Source organism: Musa acuminata, chromosome BXJ1-6 (assembly GCF_036884655.1).
Source record: "Musa acuminata AAA Group cultivar baxijiao chromosome BXJ1-6, Cavendish_Baxijiao_AAA, whole genome shotgun sequence".
NCBI classification, from domain to species: domain Eukaryota; kingdom Viridiplantae; phylum Streptophyta; class Magnoliopsida; order Zingiberales; family Musaceae; genus Musa; species Musa acuminata.
Window position 1 is genome coordinate 39,196,827 of NC_088332.1, and position 19,436 is coordinate 39,216,262.

Genomic DNA, 19,436 nt, shown 5'->3' on the forward strand with positions numbered 1-19,436 from the left:
AACATTATCTCGATCTTGACTCCGGCACAACACTTGCTTTATGTCTTACTGTTATCGTATTTAATCTTGTACATTTTTCTCAACATATGGATTAGATCAAATAAATTACAATTGATTTTATCGTGAAAATCCGATATTCAATAATAAGTACTAAACTATTAAGCTCGACATGACAAAATTTAGTGAGTTGGATATAGTGTCAAAGTTTTAGAATATATTAATATTTTTTTAATGTATAGTTAGAGAAATGAGTTTGAGTGACTATGTAATATTGAAATGCCTTTGGTAAATAATATATAAAAAATGTATTTCAAAAATTAATTTATTATTTTATAAGAAATTTATCAGTTTAATTTGTAATATTTATTTAAAAATAAGATTTTTTTAAGTAAATATATATATATATATATATTTATAATCTTATAAAAATTTTGTATAGTCCAAATATATAATAAATAAAAAATATTATCAGATAAATAAATATAAAATAACCTTTAAAAATAAATAGATAAAGTTTCACCTTATAGAAATATAAGTTATGTTAGTTTTTTTACTAAATCATGTTTACGATCTTATAATTTTAGATAATGTCATGGAATACTTTAAAATTTTAAATACAAAAAGTCCCGAAGTCTCGCGAAAAAGGGAAGCCCATAAATAGCTGCTCACCGAGTCCTAGGCGCGACAACAAGTTCTCGTCAAGGCAACGTGCGAACTTGCGAAGGAGTGTTCAACGCCCAGTATTATACCGAAGCCCCATCCAACCATGTGCCACCCGGGGGGTTCTAATGGGCTGAGATGGCTGACGTTTTGGTGAGCGGAGGCAGATTCCATAAATTAGCCCGCGACACAAAAAAACGGAGCTGTTTTGGGGCTGTTTTGCTCGGTTCGATGAGCGATCGCTTTGTAACGCTGCAGCTTATTTGAACTTACATTTTTACAAGCAAAATGTCTCAACACTAAGGCAAAACAGGCTGCCAAGTAACTGTACATATAGATGAGAGCGACAAACGGTTCATTAAACGGAGTTGTTGCGGGTGCACGACGACCGTTCATGACAGAATGTCCGGATTTCCGACAAACTCTCGAACTTCCAACGTGATCTCGATCTTGACTCCGGCACAACACCTGCTTTATGTCTTACTATTATCATAGTTAATCCTGTACACTTTTCTCAACATATGAATTAGATCAAATAAATTACAATTGATTTCATCATCAAAATATGAGATTCAATAATAAGTACTAAACTATTAAGCTCAATATGACAAAATTGAGTAAGTGGGATATATTTACAACGTTTTAGGATATATTAATTTTTTTAATATATAGTTAGAGAAATGAGTTTGAGTGAATATGTAATTGTCAAATGCCTTTGGTAAATAATATATGAAAAATATATTTCAAAAATTAATTTATTATTTTATGAAAAAATTATCAATTTAATTTGTAATATTTATTTAAAAATATTATTTTTATTTCATGTAAATATATATATATATTTATAATCTTATAAATTTTTTGTATAGTCCAAATATATAATAAACAAAAAATATTATCAGATAAATAAATATAAAATAACCTTTAAAAATAAATAAATAAAGTTTCACCTTATAGAAATATAAGTTATGTTAGTTTCTTACTAAATCATGTTTACGATCTTATAATTTTAGATAATGTCATGGGATACTTTAAAATTTTAAATACTAAAATACTATAGCATTTGAACATTTTTAATATTATATCATATGATTTTAATAATGAAATGTCATTTATTAAAGAAGTGGAAGGAAATAAAGGAGAACTATCATGATGTATTATCATCACTGATCATCTCATGAACTACAAGACTCCATCAGCTTTGCTGTCACGGAAGAAGTCGTCTTTAAACTAAATCAAGACTTAAGCTATGTAGATTATGTCACGTTCGTTGGTTTGGGGTTGAAGAAGCCCAGTTTGGTGTAGTCCACTGCTACATTAGAGCACAACACTTTCGCTTATTTCCATAAACATTATTTCCATAAACAAAAACGAGTTGCATGCCGATCATCCAAATCACAAACCACCTTTTTTCCCCCGAGGACCGATGAAACACATGTCAACTCCTTTCAGGCCCCGCAGACCCAAAACACGACATATTAGGCCTCTTCCCATGCAAATGACATGCGAGTGCGTAATGCATGAACGCATTCATTCACATACGAAAAAAGCATGCATGATTGATGGAAATGTGTTCCATGGATACACCACGTCGGCATCATCTCATCGATAATGTGGAATCTACTTTTTTCTGTCCACGTGTAAAACTCAGGGTAGCTTTCGTGGATCAGTAGACGTCCCCGAGCGGCTCGTCTCTGGATTCTTGTCAAGGACCACGTGGGTCTTTGTTGGAGTTCATTTTGGACGAGTCAAATGGGCCCTGCTTGGAAACCATGGACCTCCGTGGGACCCACCTTTGACCTTTGGAATCTTCAAACTTCGAACAGCAACTCAATGATCGAACCCAACCTGCGATCTCGGACCCGAGTCTGTGAGATCCTCAGTTCACCGACCCACCCGGTTCATGTCATCGGGCTAGTCTTTTCATTCTTGACTCGGACGGTCAATTCAAACACGCCTCTCCTCGTCCTTTTTGCCGTTGAACCGAGACATCAGGCGGACAGGCTACCTCCGGCTGCTTCCTCGCACCTTCGTCTTGGATTAACCCGCCCCTCTTCAAGCCTTAGTAGGATTCAAATACCACCACAGAAGAGGTCGGACAGAGCATGGCACCCGACGTGCGGCATGCCGTGGTAGCCAAGGAGGAGGACTGCTGCCAGACGCAGCTGCCCCTCAATGAAAACGACTCCCAGGACATGGTCCTCTTTGAGGTCCTCTCCGAGGCGTCCGCTATGGCCTCCTCCTCCTCATCCGCCGCCTCCTCCGCCGTGGAGCAACCGTCGTTGTCTTTTCCGGCTGCGGCAGGCGACGCGGGCTTCATCTGCAACTGTGCCCGGCCGACGGGGCACTTCAGGAAGTACCGGGGGGTGCGGCGGCGGCCGTGGGGCAAGTTCGCGGCGGAGATCCGCGACTCGTCCCGGAACGGCGCCCGCCTCTGGCTCGGCACGTTCGACACGGCGGAGGCGGCTGCGGTGGCCTACGACCGGGCGGCATTCCGGATGCGGGGCGCCAAGGCTCTGCTTAATTTCCCGCCCGGCTTCTCCTTCGTGGGGGGCGCCGCGATCGGCGACGTGGGAGCTGCCTTAAGAGGCGACGGCGCCGGAACCGGCGTGCTTAGAGCCTCTGAATCATTCGAGGGTGCCGAGAGTGTCACCAACAGGCAATTCACGAGTCATGGTTCATGAATCATGAAGCTTCCCTACGTAGCAGTAGGAAAGCTTCTCGGTGTATAAGGTGAGACATTGGAGATGAAGAGTGATTTAGCAGTAGGACGCGAGAGATTTTATAGAGAGATTGCTATTTGGTAGGCTGTTCCGATATCCTCTGTCCTCGTATTGAGGCCACTTCTGACCACTCTGCTCTCGACTCCAATCTTAATTCCAACGTAGATGCTGGGTGATGTTCTTCAATTTTCCTCAAGGATCAGCCTTATATATTGAATTCTTACGGAGATGTTCACTTCTCGATTGTTTTCCGACTTTGTTGGCTTCAATGGAGCTAATCAAAGACGAGACCGAAGAAGTTGGTGGTCGTCCATCACGCGATCCCCGTGCGATTAAAGAAATGGACGTGCTTTGCAGGTTTAGCACCATCAATACCATAAAATGAGGGGTTTCGTGATCTGGGAGGCATGTGATGGATTCCGTAGCCTCTGAGAACGATGCCAGGGCGATCCGCGTCTTCTTCATCCCCTTCTTCGCCACTGGCCACATGATCCCCTTGGTCGACATAGCCCGCCTCTTCGCCGCCCGGGGCGTTGACTCCACCGTCCTCGTCACCCCCGCCAACGCCGCCCTCATCCGCGCCACCGTCGACGACGCCGCCACCTCCGGCCTCCCCCTCCGCACTCTCGTCTACCCCTTCCCTTCCTCCGAGTGCGGCCTTCCCCCGGGCGTCGAGAACATCAGCGCCCTGCCTCCCTCCGATTCCTACAAGATCGACGTCGCTACCCCCTTCGCACGCCCCGAACACGAGCGCCTCCTCCGCCTCCACCGCCCTGACGCTGTCGTCGCCGACACTCACTTCCCCTGGACCACCTACATCGCTCGCGATCTTGGCGTTCCGCGCATCGCCTTCCAGGCGCTGGGCCTCTTCCCTGTCTGCGTCATGGCCTCCGTCATCCGCAAGAGACCCCACCTGGCCACCTCTGGCGACAACGAGCCCTTCCTCGTGCCGGACCTCCCTCACCCCGTGCACCTAGTCCCCTCCGAGCTCCCCGACTTCATTCGAGGGGAAACCATCATTACAGGCATCCTTGAAGAGCTCGCAGAGGCGGAGAAAGGCAGCTTGGGCGTCGTCGTCAACAGCTTCGCCGAGATGGAAGAGGCCTATGCCGAACACTACCACAAAGTCGGTAGCATCAGGAGCTGGTTCGTGGGCCCAGTGGCGCTGGCAAACGCCGACGCCAAGGGCCTTGGTGCGCGCGGTGGTGACGACCCTGTCGCCGCCGCAAATCGCGCGCGGTGCCTCTCGTGGCTCGAGGCAAAGGAACCGAAGTCGGTGTTGTACGTGTGCTTCGGAAGCTGGAGCCACTTCAGGGGCGAGCAGCTCCGGGAGATGGCGCTGGGGATGGAGGCAGCTGGTCACCCGTTCCTGTGGGTGGTGAGGGACGACGTCGACGAGTGGATGCCGGACGGGTTCGAGCGGCGGGTGGCGGGCCGGGGGCTGGTGATCCGGGGTTGGGCCCCGCAGGTGGCCATCTTGGCCCACGCGGCGGTGGGCGGGTTCGTGACGCACTGCGGGTGGAACTCGGTGCTCGAAGGGGTGACCACCGGCCTGCCCATGGTCACGTGGCCGCTGTCGACGGAGCAGTTCATCAACGAGAAGCTGGTGGTGGGGGTGCTGCGGATGGGCGTGAGGGCGGCGGAGCGGCCCGGGAGCACGGCAGAGTCGGAGCGCCCACTCGTGGGGGCGGTCGAGCTCGCGAAGGCAGTGGCGAGGGTGATGGGCGGCGGGGAGGAGGCGGAGGCGATGCGCAGGAGGGCGAGGGAGCACGGGAAGATGGCGAGGGCGGCGGTGACCGAGGGCGGGTCGTCCTACAAGGGCCTGAGTGATTTGATAGAGGAGATCCGGAAGTGGCACGCGGAGAGGACGAGCAGTGCCTCCGCAGTGATCGCCACGTAGCTGAAGCCACTTCGTTTCCCGCGTCGAACTGTCGTCCACCTTCGTTTCCCTCCCTCTTTTCACGTGCATGGCTGCCGTTGTCTTCTGCTGTGATCGTTGACATCCGATGGAGTGCATCGTTGCAGAGGAGTGATTACGGACCCATTCCCGTTGTTGTATGCCACTTGTGCAAACCTAATCTGTTGTCATTATGTGCTTTGAAGACCCACTCAATTTGCTAATATATTATGCGTCGGTGTTTTTTCTTTAATAAATAAATAACAGACTATATTAAATGAAACTTCAGATGATATCAATTTGCTAATATAATATTATGTGCATTATGAGGTAGGTGTTCTTTTTATATATAAATAAATAATATACTATATTAAAGCTTAATCAGGTGGATATAAAATGAACATGAGATCATGATAGTTGACTATATTATTTGTTAAACAAATAATCAGATAGTATTTCTAAAAAACCAATGCATAGCCTCAAAATTATTTAGAGTTTTCACCACTTGATTGCAGTCAAAGTGAATCTATATTTTTTTGGTCATAAAATGTAATCCTCCCAAAATGGCTTCGCTCTTTGCAAGTGGAATTGAGCTAGTAGGTGTAGTAAGACAACCCACAACCATCAAATTCCCTTGTCGATATTTGAGAATGAAGCCTAAACCTGCACAAACATTACAACTCATAAAGGGTGCATCCGTTTCAGTAAGTACGTCACTTCCTACAACATGTACTGTGTATATCATTCATCTACTTGCTGACGAGAGCACACATCTTATACCAAACTGTTGTAACTTAGATATTGCGATTATGAAAATGACAATCACTGTATTGGTTACTGTTAGTATCTTTTTACGTCGGGGAGTCAGCACGGCTAGAGTACACTCTAGTTGTGCAAGATTGTCTGGTCTAATGCTCGGGTCTCACGAGCTGACGTCGATCGTCCCGTGTTCGGTGCAACCTTTTGTCTTGGAGTCCTTGATGCGCAGGGTCTCTCGCATTGACGCTCGAGTGTTGGGTCGGGTGTGAACCTCGTCACCCGAGGGCGACATTCTCTCTTGACGGGTAGCGTGCTTCTTCGTCGTTGGGCTCATGCACACAGGTCGAGATCAGGAGGGGGATTTCCCAACTCGACCCTTCCAAAGTTTGAGTTAACTTTTGGTTAAATGAGTGAGAGTATAATGCTTGAGCAGAAAAAAAACCTCCTCCGGTTTGATCAACTGATAGGTTTTATGCCTACCCACGGGGGTTGGCTGTCTCTAGCCTCTTAATGGTTGTCGACCTCTTAAGCGGTGAACCCATACCTTTCATGCTGACAGTGGTTGTCTCGTGCTGCGTCGCACTCGAGCGACGTCGTCCTTGCCTTCGCGGGGTGGAGTTGTACTCGAGCGATATCGTTCCACTCTTTGCGACGTGTTATCGTACCCGAGCAACGTCACTGTCTTTATCTTTGCAGAACGATGTTACACATGAGCGACGTCATTTCACTTTTTACGGAACGACATCGTACCTGAGCGATGTCGTCCCAACTTTTGTGATACGACATTGTATTGACGTGGTATGCTATATTGACTTTGAAGCCTTTTGTTGGCGTTGATGTGGATTGCTGCTGGGGCACTATCAAATTATGCCCTATCAATTACAAAGAGTACTAACAATAATAGCATGCATATAGTCACTTTGTTCCTTTTTAAGCCCGTTGCCCTCTTCCAATAATCTACATTCTTTCACCGAAGAAAAACCATGAAACTATGCTATGCACAATTGAATCAATAAACCCCAAACAAACGAGGCAAACAAGCATGGGAGTGCTAGAGAATTTAGAAAATCATTCAAATGTAAACAATACGCTCCACGCCAATTTTTTTAGAAAATTAATCTTTGGAACCTCAGTAACCTCTAAATCACATTCCAGTCGATCTTAGCGTTAACAAGAAGGGTGTCCGTCATTGTGAAACATATAAGTCTTTCGAGCCATCATGATCCTCTTTTGATGATGAGACTAGCACCGGATATCATCATTAGGGATGAGGGACATATGGATATTAGCTATTTTCTCAGCTAAGTTAGAATATAATATTTTAAGTAATATTGCAATTCACTAATATAGGGAAGAGGAATATCACCCGATCCTTTGATAAATCAATTTTATTATTATTACTCACAAAGCAATGATAATTAGTTGGCAAAGCTTTGAAGGAGCTTACAATATTTCTTTTAAGACTTAGAGGATGATAAATGCCTCTTTGACTCTCAAAGAAACAATATATTTAGTTTTAGGAATATTGGCACAAAGTACATTCTCCACATTGAGAAGAGGTAATAATCTCTAGGTATAATCATACTTTTAACAATATGGAGATCCTTAATGCTTAGCCCACCTTCATCTTTAGACATGGTAACCGAGTCCCAATTAATGAGATTGTTGTACGTATTATGACCGCCATAAAAAAACTCTCTAGAAGTCTTGTTAATCTTATGGATGATTTTATCCGAAATGTAAGATGTCATTAAATAGTATAAATAAATATGATTAATAATAGCATAAATAAGCATATTTTTCTTGCGTGATCTATAAGGTTCTTTTGCCACCCTTGAATCATATTTAAAACTCCATCATCGACTAAGATTAATTGAAATTTTTTGGCCGACTATCTCCTTCCATATTAAAGAAGTTATAGATTTTGTACTTAATAGAAATGTCATAATGCCTAGAGGAATAAATAAGAGATTTGACTCTATTGATATTGAGATCGGTGGTTTTAGATCAATGATCAAAGGACTTTTGGAGGTTTTGACAAGATCTTTCACTACCTCTAACGGTAATAATCACATCATCCACAAACATAAAGTTCAAAATTTTGATATCCTCGATGCTAAAAGAAAGAAGAATCTTCTTAGATCTAATAGTCTCATCCAATACAGTAGAAAACAACTATTGAACACTAATAAAAAGATAAGGAGATAACAAACACCTTGTTTTATCCCCTTATAAGTTGTGAAGAAATGATATGTATAATGGTTGATGTAGTAAAAATAAGTGGAGAGTCAATATAAGCTCTAACCCAATGGATAAAGATATCGGAGAAGTTTATAGCTTTCATAATATTAATAATGACATCTCTAGATATTCAATCATAAGCATTCTCAATGTCAATTTTAATAATGATGAAAGAATTTTTGTTTCGAGATATAAACATGGAGTAAACAAGCTCATTAATAACAATTATATTATTGTGAATGTTATGACCCCTAACATAAGCAGATTGATTATGATCAATTATAGAACCTAGAAAATGAACCGGTCTAAGAGATAGTACCTTAGTAAGATTTTTATAGATAATATTACAAGGGGTTATGAGTTTAATATCATATCTCCTTTTAAGATTATTGACTTTAAAGATAAAATCATGTCATTAGGAGGAATAATGATAGAATTATAAAAAAAATTAAATGCAACTATGAAATAGGGGCTGAGAACTTCATAAAAATGATGAAAGAACTCAATCGCAAATCAATCGACCCCACAAAAGAGAGAGCAATTCTGATTTCCAAGCGGCTGAAGTCCTTAATGAAATCACAATAGACCATGTTACCAAGACCAAGTAGAATTGGGAAAGTAAAAAGGGTTAATCATACACCGAGTAATTCCATAATATGTGATACCAACCAACAAATTCACCTAATATATCTTTAACATCATAGATGAAATATTGGGATTCAAGAAGGATGTGTTAAATAATTTTTTTAATTTTGTGACCGATCATTCTATGAAAAAAATTAATATTCTTATCAACATCATTCGTTCATTGAGTTTTAGCCTATAAGTTTGAAGAACAAGATGGATCATTAGCATTTTTGGGCGATCATAGAGGAGGATATCTAGCATCTACATCCTTAGAAGAAACATTAGGATAAAGAAGAATAAAAGTAAGGGTGAGAGTCAAGGGGAGTTCGAGAATATTCAATATCATATTTTATTGATATAAGTGTGATATTACATTATCTTTTAATAAGATCAAGTAAGATTGACTCGATCGAGATTCATCATTCATTCTTTTCAAGGTAATAATATATATATATATATATATATATATATATATATATATATATATATATATATATATATATATATATATATATATATATATATATATAACGAGTCATAACATGTGTTGCGTTAATCGGATCCGAACATTACTGATAAAATCGTTCGATCCGATTCATCGAAAATTTTGGTCGAACCGTTTCCTACGACGTGGCCCGATCACAATGGATCATCTGCAACTAATCGGTCAAGCTTTAGGCACATATATAAGTCCATGGTTCGTGTGGCCGAACACCAATTGGTTCAGCCAATTTTGCTGCGTATTAGGGTTCGTGGCGCACTTTCTATAAGTACGAAACTAATAACGCCTTCCTCCGATCGAGTGCTTCAGCCGCCAGTGGCTCCGAGGGGAGGGGAGGAGGGGGAAGGCGGAGACGACGATTTCAAAATCTTGGACATGGTGGTTTTTAGGGTAGGTCCTCGTTCTTGTCTTTATCGCCGTCCTTCTTTTCTATTATAGGGCTTCAACGCGCTCTCTTGTGTTCTCGATTCCTACCGTTTCCTCTTCATTGACGTCTGCTTTGGTCGTAGGCGTGTTGGCCTCCGTGGATCGGACGTTTCTTAAGAGTTTTCTTTGATCGTTCTTTATCGCTTGTTGTTTGCAGTTCCATCAGTATCAAGTGGTCGGTAGAGCTCTCCCTTCGGCGACCGATGAGCACCCGAAGATCTACCGAATGAAGCTGTGGGCTACGAACGAGGTCCGCGCCAAATCCAAGTTCTGGTGCGCATTCCGAATTCTACTTATAAAGATCCCAAATTCTTTCCTTGAGATTCGTATCTTTTGATTCTATGGCTACCGTAGGTACTTCTTGAGGAAGCTTAAGAAGGTTAAGAAGAGCAACGGACAAGTGTTGGCGATCAACGAGGTTTCTACTTCTTACGCCTATCCTTTAGTCCTTACGTTCGATATATACATTTTCTTTTGCAATAGATCTTGTTTGGCCATAATCTGTTTTACTGCGCTCTATCAGTAGTTAGGGAATTAAAAATGTTCAAGGTTTATAAGGGAACAGGGAACGAATTTGTTTTCTCTGGAGTCAGTTCCTTGTTGAATTGTGGAGACTTTGGAGAGGGAAAGAACTTTAGTTGGTCTTTTCATTTCTTTCCACTCTATCTAGTCTGTGTTTGCTCAACTGTTTTTCCTTTTATATTTTTTGATTCATACAGTATCCAGTCACAATGCAAGTTGATCTTAAATCTCTCACTCAAGATATATTAATTGTCTGTTAATTTGAACTTGGTGTGTGTTAATGTATCATGTTGTCTGTAATATACTAACGTTGGTGTCACGTGGCCATTTGTCTTACTATAAATAGAAATGAGTTATGTTGCATTTGTTTAGAATATATGGAAGTTTGATGTGCATGATGCATCTGCTGATCCCAAATTCTGTAACAGTATATGATTGTTTGTGGTCCGTGTTGACAAATGTTTTTGAACAGAACTAGTCATACGATGACAGCTTTGTGGTAGTTGTCGGTTCAGTCCCGATCTCATCGTGATTTGATTGTGGGAACATGCAGATTTTAGTTGTTTACTGCCTTCGATGCTTGTGTTGTAGTGTAGGTTTGTTGTTCAGGGTTTCTGTTTCCATATTTTCGCTGTGAAGATTTAATGAAAATGCAGATTTTTGAGCGGAAGCCCACTAAAATCAAGAACTATGGCATCTGGCTTCGATATCAGAGCAGAACAGGTTATCACAACATGTACAAGGAATATCGTGATACTACTCTCAATGGTGCTGTTGAACAGATGTATAATGAGATGGCTTCACGTCATCGAGTAAGGTATCACTGTATTCAGATAATTAAAACAGCTACAATACCTTCTAAGCTTTGCAAGAGGGAGAGCACTAAGCAGTTCCATGATTCCAAAATCAAGTTTCCTCTAGTGTTTAAGAAGGTTAGACCTCCAAGCAGGAAGCTGAAAACCACGTACAAGGCGTCAAGGCCAAACTTGTTTATGTAATTCTTATTCAGAATTGCCTATTTTTGGAGCTCTATCAGTAACAAGATGTAGAAATTATAATGAGGTCAAAGCTCATGTAGTTTTGTTTTTCAAACAAAAAACATTGTTCATTAAACACTGCATATGATTTTCCATTGTGCTATTGAACATATTTCAGTGTATTGTCTTTGGAGGATTATGTCTTAGTTTCTAAGACATATTTGGTAGTTTATGCAAAAGCTGAGGCTTGAGGTTCATTAGTTTTGCTGGTCATGTGCACTACTCTGAACCTGATGCATGAGGCTCCTGTCTGAGCATTAATGTAAAGCAGCCTCACCCCATGAAGTAGAAAGGCTGTTTTCATAACTCGAGCCTAAGCTACCTAAATTTCAAAGGAGCAAGCTTAATGTTGTAGGTTCATCCTGCATTTTCCCTTTGAGCTAGTTATCTAAAAATAATTTGTTCAGGCATCACATTGAATAGGCACCTTATCTCTCGTCCTGCATGTTTTCTGTATGTTTTTTTCGTTTGTTTCCTCTGTAGTACCATGATTCATGTCCATATGTATTGACATAGCTTCTAGGACATGAGTTGCTGCACAAACTTGTAGTATTTATTTTAGACAATTCTTTTTTGAGATTGCATGTCAATTCTATAGTCTATGTTCTATAATTAGCTTCCACAAGTATGCATTTCCTATGTATCTCTACTACACTCTTTTTGTAATATGTGTTGTCTTAAATATGCTAGTTTTCGATGTTTTTTCAAGAAAGTATGTAAAGTCATATTTCCCACTGGCAATTAAGCAACTGCATTGCATCTCTGATGGCTAGATGGATATTGACATTTGTAGAAGTTGACAAGTTTTGCCTTGAGTGGCTTTTGAAAATCATGGGTAAGGAGCTTGTTTAATTGTTAGATTTTGTCAAGTCTTTCACATGGCCTTATGCCTAAGTGGGTTGTGCTGTATGAGCTTAACATGGGCATACATTGAAAACATTTTTTTTGGATATTGTTATGGTTTCTCATAGATCTATTTCTTTGTTAATCTGTACTGATTGAAATAAAGCATTTAGAATATCTGATTGCATTATTCAGTCACTGCTCTGAACCCACTTCCATGGTTTTGTGTGTTTGAACAAATGTGAGTCTGATGTACCAACAAAATAAATGCCGTTGTAAGATGGTTCTAAGATATAAACTTAGTGAGTTTTGCCACATTGTTTGTCACTTTTTTTTTCTCCTTGTTGCAAATGCTTCCCACTTTTGTTATTTTGTTCCAGAATATTTAATCCATAGTTCTATTCATAACTAAGATTGGTTTTGCTCAAATTTTTTGGTATGCCTTTTGATCATTGGAAATGTTGGAACTTGAAGAATTTGATTTACGGGAGCTTTGATTGGCAAATCCAATTATTGATATCTTAGGAGGTGAATTAACCTCTTCTAAAAGCCTGAAAGTGTTGCTAGATGGCAACATTGCTGATGTTACCAAGTTGATTTCCATTTCCTTCTTTTTCCTGTTGCCCAGATCTCTCAGCATGTCTGGTGTTTGTGTTCCCTTTACCTTCTTGTTGGTTAATGAGAAACTTAGCTTCTTAGATCTAATTGTCAACTTAGTCTTTTGTTATCCTGGTAATTTGATTAATTTATAAGCCCAAAAGTGTTGCTAGACGACAACTTTGCCGAGGTTACCAAGTTCTTTCGGTATCCTTTTTTTCCCTGTTGCCCAAATCTCATGGCATTGCTGGTTGATGTATTCCATTTACCTTCTTGATGGTTAATGGTAAACTCAGCCGCCTACATTTAACCTTCAACTCTTAGTCTTCTCTTTTCCTGGTTTATAAGCCCAAAAGTGTTACTAAATGGCAACTTTGCCGAGGTTACCAAGTTCTTTGGGTATCCTTTTTTTTCCCTGTTGCCTAAATTTATCGGCATTGCTGGTGTTTGTGTTCCATTTACCTTCTTGATGGTTGATGGTTAAACTCACCTGCCAACATTTAACCATCAACTTAAAGTCCTTTCTTATCCTGGTTTATAAGCCCAGAAGTGTTGCTAGATGGCAACTTTGCCGAGGTTCTCAAGTTCTTTGGGTATCCTTTTTTTCCCTGTTGCCCAAATCTCTTGGCATTGCTGGTGTTTGTGTTCCATTTACCTTCTTGATGGTTAATGGCAAACTGGCCTGCCTACATTTAGTTATCTGCTTTATCTTTTCTTGTCTGTTAATTTACATCAAGTTGCTATTGTCTCATATAGTTCACGCAGTTCACATTTAATTGACAAATATATGATTAGTCTCTCATATTTTTAGACTGCCAGTTTGCAAATTTCAAGCCTTAAATGTTGCATATGACTATCCCTGTTGTTTGTCTGTGCTTCTCTCTTTCTCTGTTCCTCTCTCTGTCTTGAGTGGTTTTCCATCCTCTTTATCCTGCTGTTGCTTGTTAATGGTGATCTGTGTGTTCGATTATGGATATCCTTTGCTTTCAGTTTATTTAGCACTCATATAACATGTCAAAGTATATTGGCAATTGTTCCGATGGTTTCCACATCTGTGACATATAACATGTCTTCTTGTTCTTTTCTGTTTCATTGTGTATTTGATCACATTGCGTGCTCTATTTTTAGAAAACACAGATTCTTCTCGCAATGCCTTGAAAACAAACAATTATGAGAGTCGAATTGATGACATCAACGGCGGAACCCGCCGAGGCACTGCTCTGTTGATGCCGAGAGACGGGATCTTGGCCCGAAAGAAAGAAAAGGTGAACAGAGTTGATCGATGATATGACTGATGATGAGGCTTGAGGAGGATGACTTGGATGATCTTGGCTTTGTTCTTGCTGGAGGTGGTCCAGAGCTCAATTAGCAATTGATTTCATCGCTGTCATAGAAATAAGCTTGGGATGTTTTATCTCTTTTCGTTTTACATTTAATCTGTTCTCTGAGCTCGACTCTTTTGTGCACCCTCGAAATAAACACAGATTAACTTGAATTAGCATTCTAAAGGTTTTAGTATACTGAGCCTGTTGGACGTCTACTGTTTCGAACATGTCAGAGAGTCAACTCCTCTATAAATTCCTTTTACGTTGATCTAGCAGCATAGTGTGTGCATCCCACGGATGATATTAATAGTTTCACAAAGAATGACATGTCGGGTTCTTCGTGTCAGAGGAGATCCTCATTGACGCAGATTAAGTTCATCTTTAGCCGATGCCGCAGACCTGCTCGACGAAATGCCCCACCCGAATCCCCCCACCGCAAGATTCATTGTCGCTCCCCTGCGCCGAGCAGGTCGAACCGCCAAGGCCCGCCACATCTTGGATGGCGTCAAGGACCATCAAGATCCGTGCTGCTTGAACTCCTCGATTGCTGGCGACGCCCTTAATGGCCTCCGCGGTGAAGAAGGTCTACGTCTCTTTAAACGGTTCCAGACTATGAATCTTGATCCGGACGAGTTCGCACTCTCCAATCTGTTGTCACTATCCGCCAATCTCAATGCGTTGGAAGAAGGGAGACAGATTCATGCTTTCGTGGTCAAGAAGAATCTACCCATGGATGTGGCGGCGAGCAATTCGCTTGTTAATCTTTACTTAAAGTGCGATAGGGTGAGTGATGCAGAGAAGGTGTTTGACAACATGCCTGTGAGAGATGTGTACACGTGGACCGGAATGGTTTCTGGCTATGCACTGAATGGCAGTTTAGAGAAGGCCATGGATTTCTTCAATAAGATGCCTATCAGAAATGCAGTTTCCTGGAACTCGATGATCAATGCTTGTCAGAGAGAAGAGCATGATGAGATGGCGTTGGAATTGTTCTGTAGGATGAAGATGCTACGAGAACCTCCCAGTGGGTTGACATTTGTGGCGGTGCTGAAGGCTTGTGCTAGCTTACAACATTTGGAATATGGCGAGGGAATCCACTGCAGCTTAGTCAAACTGGGATGGATTAGGAATGTCCTTGTTGGGTGTACACTGATGGATTTGTATGCCAAATGTGGTGGTTTACAAGATGTTCAGAGAGCTTTTGATGATACTAAAGAGCATAATGTTGTCTCGTGGTCTATCTTATTGGGGGCATATGCTCAGAATGGGAAGATTTTGGAGGCGGAGTCGATCTTTACAGGAATGATGGAGAGAAATGTGATATCTTGGAATGTCATGATTGCTGGTTACGTGCATAATGGTATGCAACAAAAAGCATTCATTCTTTTTGTCGATATGATGAATGATGGCATGAAACCAAATTGCTTTACCCTCACGAGCCTCATAAGTGGGTGCTCAAATCTCCAATATGCAAGAAGTGGCAAAAAGTTTCATGGGTATGTGGTGAAAGAAGGCCTTCAATCGGAAATTTCGGTGGCCAATTCTTTGATAACAATGTATGGAGAGCAAGCAAAAGTCGGAGATGCTCGTTTAATATTTGACATGATGTTTTGTTGTGATGTGGTCTCATGGACAGCGATGCTATCTGCTTATATTTCTGATGGTGATATAGATGCAGCTCATGGCATTTTTTATAGGATGCCTAGTAAGAACCTAATATCATGGAACACAATGATGTTTGGGTACCTGCAAATTTGTAGAAACATGGAGATCAACTCTATAGGCAGGATGAGACACCCTACTCCTCTGATGTTCTTTTATAACATGGAACAATCAGATGTCAAACCTGACCATTTCTCCTATAACTGTGCGCTCAGTGTTTGTGCAAGCATTGGAGCTCTAGAGCAGGCCAGGGCAATCCACTGCAGAACTGTGAGAAGGGGATATGAATCTGACCTAGGAGTGGGTAATGCATTGATCACTGCCTATGGAAAATGTGGAGCTCTTAGTGAAGCAGAAAGGTCTTTTAGAATTATGACACATCCCGACATGATATCTTGGAATGCATTGTTGACTGGGTATTCACAAAATGGACAAGGAGATAGAGTCCTTGGCTTCTATCAGCAGATGCAGATATCAGAAGTGACACCTAATCATGTCACATTCATAAGCTTACTTTCTGCATGCAGTTATCTGGGAGAGGTTAGCAAGGGCCTGGAGTACTTTGAAGGGATGGAGAAAGATCATGGTGTCAGTCCCACTAGGGAGCACTATGCATGTATGGTAGATCTTCTTGGTCGAGCTGGTTACCTGAAAGAGGCCGAATCTCTTATCAGAAATATGCCTATAGAACCAGATGCAGTTATCTGGGGAGCATTGCTAGGAGCTAGCAAAATGCATGGAGATCCTGTGATTGCTAAAAGAGCAGCCGATCAAATTATTCTTCTGGAACCAGATGACAGCTCTGCTCTTGTTTCATTGGCCAAAACTTTTGCAGCATCAAGAATGTGGAAAGATGTTGCTGAAGTGAGAGTCTTAATGAAGCAAAAGAAGCTTCTGAAGGAACCAGGATGCAGCCTGATTGAAATAAGGAACCAAACTCGCACATTTCTGTCTGGTGACTCTTGCAGCCATCTGAAGGATTGCATCCATGAATTGTTGAATAGCCTTTATGGTAACATGATTGAAGAAGGCTGTGCAGTAGATTCTGCATTATTGGCTTTTGATTTACCGTGACATGTTTTATTTAAGGGAAAAGGCCACACACCGGAGTATGGGCTCTTGGCTTTTTGCCACACTATAGATAATGTTGGATGGACAAATCTGGACATGCTTATATCATTCGTAGTGAGGTTGGATGATGTAGATGTTCCAAAAGATCTGGGCACTAGAGACACTGGAAAAAATTAACGTATATAGCTACTCGCCTCATAAAGTGATAAGCAGTGAGCTGCTCTAGAAAAGGTATTTGATTTGTTCAACTGAGAAAAGTCATTATGATATGATACACTTATATGATGACACATGAAACATATAGAGTTGAAATCTTGCTTTATTGGTGCCAAGACTGGAAGGTACATATGAAACATTCAGGCACAAATTATGCATGATGGATCTGTATATCATTTTGCCAAATTTACCTTTAAAGTTTAAACATGCTGGGACAGTTTACTTTCAAATTTTTTGCCAAATTTAACTTATGACCTAAATGAACCCCCATGTTCAATGCTAGTTGAATCTTATAGATATTATCAGGCATAGTAATTTTCATTGACTCCTTAACGCACAGTTCCTCATTCTCATGTTGTCTGTTAGATTATTATTTGTATATAGAGACCTCAGAAAATTCCTAAAGCTTCTAAGTAGCTCATGGCTCACCAATGTTCTCTTTAATACAACTAAAGGAAAATAGGAGTTTTCTGTGAGCTTCTCTAATTTTGTGTCAAGTTGGAAGGATTTCTTTGTTCACAGTTCAAAACCAGAAATTGTTTTTTAGGTAAGATGAAAAACTGATCAAGAACCTACTTATGTTCTACTTGTTTTTTCTTTCGCACCTTCCGAATAGTTTGCTTTACGGGTGACCATGTGCTCCTCTAACCTTTGGAGCTTCATTTGGAAAGGTAATGTTCTTAGCTGGCAATCTTTTTGGAGGTTGAATCCTAGGAGCTTGTCAGGAGAATTTAGGAATGAGTGGAGTGCCAGGCAGTGGATAATGTCGGCATTGCAACATGATTTCTTATTTTTTTGATAGTAGAGTCCTCTTCCCTGGTGGAAATAAGTTTTGGCTCTTTCCAGCTGTGGAATGACGCTAGACGCCGCAAGTTCGCACCACCTCACCTAGGTGGGTTCCTTTTTCATTTGTTTTAGTGTCTGCCTGCTGCATTTCATTACAAATGTTATAGCATGCTAAAGGTTATCTTTCATTTTTCCGATGACTTAGATTAATTAGATCTTCCTGTCATATTGCAAATTTAACTGCAACAAACTTTTATGTGAGTGCTATGACTGCTGACACACAGAAGTTTGTCACCTTCATGAATTTTAGTTGTTTGCCTAAGTAAATGCAGAGTTTGCCTTTGCAATTTATTTCACTTTACATTCATGATATAAGAATTGCAGGTGGAAAACATGGAATTGGATGTAGAAGAAATTGTGAATCGTATATTGTAAGCCTACTAGTTTGTGAGTAAAAATCAGCTCTCTTGTTCTTAGCCACATCTTCCAAATTCCTATGTTGCACTGATAGCCACCATTAATTTCTGACAATGCTCCAGAATTGTCTGCACAAATGAATGTTTATGCATGGTAAAGCTGCTTTCATGATCTTGGGATAGCAAGCTGACATGGATAGGTTTGAATGGCACTTGATGTAAGCAATTCTGTCATTCATGTGATATCATCAATATCCAACACTCGAGTTTTCTTGCTTATGCTTTGCATTTGATATCCCTAATGACTCAGATTTCTGAACAGTCATTCGAGAAAAGTTATTGGGAGAACCTCGAGCACTACAAAGATATGGAGTTGCAATCACTCAAATGGCAGACATCTATGATCGATAGATTCAGCGAGCAAAATTCTAATGGGTGCTGCACTAGAGAATCCTTGCTGTTGTCCACTCAGGTAATGTGACTCCAATTTATTGTATGAAATCTCCATGTCCAAGCCTATCTTGTGATCATCTTTAAATCCCCCAAAGGTGAAACCAAGCACAATGACCGGCATCCCATATCTTGGGATGCCCATGTTTTTTACCAGATGAAACTAAGCCATCAATTCATGCTTTAACCGATGTGAGTATTGCTACTGGCACTACCAATTTGAAGCTCCCGCTCCCAAGGCTACCAGTTGGCATGTCCAAGTGTTGTGAATCTTGAGAAACCTCTCCAAGATTCGTGAAAAAAATCCGCGGGAATATTGTCAATAACGGGAAATAGTCTTTTGATTGATTCAATCATGAAAGGAATTAGTCTTTTGATTGATTCGGTCGGGGAAGGAATTATTCATCGAATTGATTTAGTCTGATTTAATTTTTCATGAATTTAAAGACATGTCGATGAGTAATAACATGTTTCTAATCTGCTTGTTGCCATTTATTGTCTCTCTGACAGGCTTGTGATTGACTTGGAAGTCCTGCCAGAGAATGGCCAGCACGGATGCAAGGGAGGAGGTAACTACAATTAATTCTTCTGTACAGCCTTTGGTTGAATCCTTGTTTGACTGTCTTGTTTGCATGATATCACAGGTCATGGCTACACAAATGGAAAAATAGGTAAA

At 41.1% G+C, this 19,436-nt stretch overlaps 4 protein-coding genes across 5 annotated transcripts; all 4 read left to right on the forward strand.

Annotated features, from left to right (window-relative positions):
- The first annotated feature begins 2,765 nt into the window (after positions 1-2,765).
- Positions 2,766-3,606, forward strand: LOC103989196 (pathogenesis-related genes transcriptional activator PTI5). Its single transcript, XM_009407988.3, has one exon. The coding sequence runs from the start codon at positions 2,766-2,768 to the stop codon at positions 3,342-3,344; it is 579 nt and encodes a 192-aa protein (XP_009406263.2). The 3' UTR covers positions 3,345-3,606.
- Positions 3,607-3,756: 150 nt separating this feature from the next.
- Positions 3,757-5,563, forward strand: LOC135676906 (probable UDP-glucosyl transferase 73B6). The gene has a single exon (XM_065188609.1). It carries the CDS (start codon positions 3,796-3,798, stop codon positions 5,281-5,283), a length of 1,488 nt encoding a protein of 495 aa, XP_065044681.1. The 5' UTR covers positions 3,757-3,795; the 3' UTR covers positions 5,284-5,563.
- Positions 5,564-9,642: 4,079 nt separating this feature from the next.
- On the forward strand, positions 9,643-14,352 carry LOC135676908 (large ribosomal subunit protein eL20). Its single transcript, XM_065188615.1, has 4 exons — positions 9,643-9,799; positions 9,993-10,108; positions 10,190-10,253; positions 11,014-14,352. The coding sequence occupies exons 1-4, from the start codon at positions 9,785-9,787 to the stop codon at positions 11,353-11,355; spliced, it is 537 nt and encodes a 178-aa protein (XP_065044687.1). The 5' UTR covers positions 9,643-9,784; the 3' UTR covers positions 11,356-14,352.
- Positions 14,353-14,485: 133 nt separating this feature from the next.
- LOC103989810 (pentatricopeptide repeat-containing protein At2g13600-like) lies at positions 14,486-18,847 on the forward strand. 2 transcript variants are annotated; one of them, XM_065188611.1, is made up of 4 exons: positions 14,486-17,123; positions 18,279-18,341; positions 18,434-18,528; positions 18,633-18,847. In XM_065188611.1, the coding sequence occupies exon 1, from the start codon at positions 14,571-14,573 to the stop codon at positions 16,893-16,895; it is 2,325 nt and encodes a 774-aa protein (XP_065044683.1). In that variant the 5' UTR covers positions 14,486-14,570; the 3' UTR covers positions 16,896-17,123; positions 18,279-18,341; positions 18,434-18,528; positions 18,633-18,847. The 2 variants fall into 2 exon arrangements, with proteins under 2 accessions (XP_065044683.1, XP_065044682.1); XM_065188610.1 differs by having other exon boundaries at positions 18,279-18,325.
- The last annotated feature ends 589 nt before the right edge of the window (positions 18,848-19,436 follow it).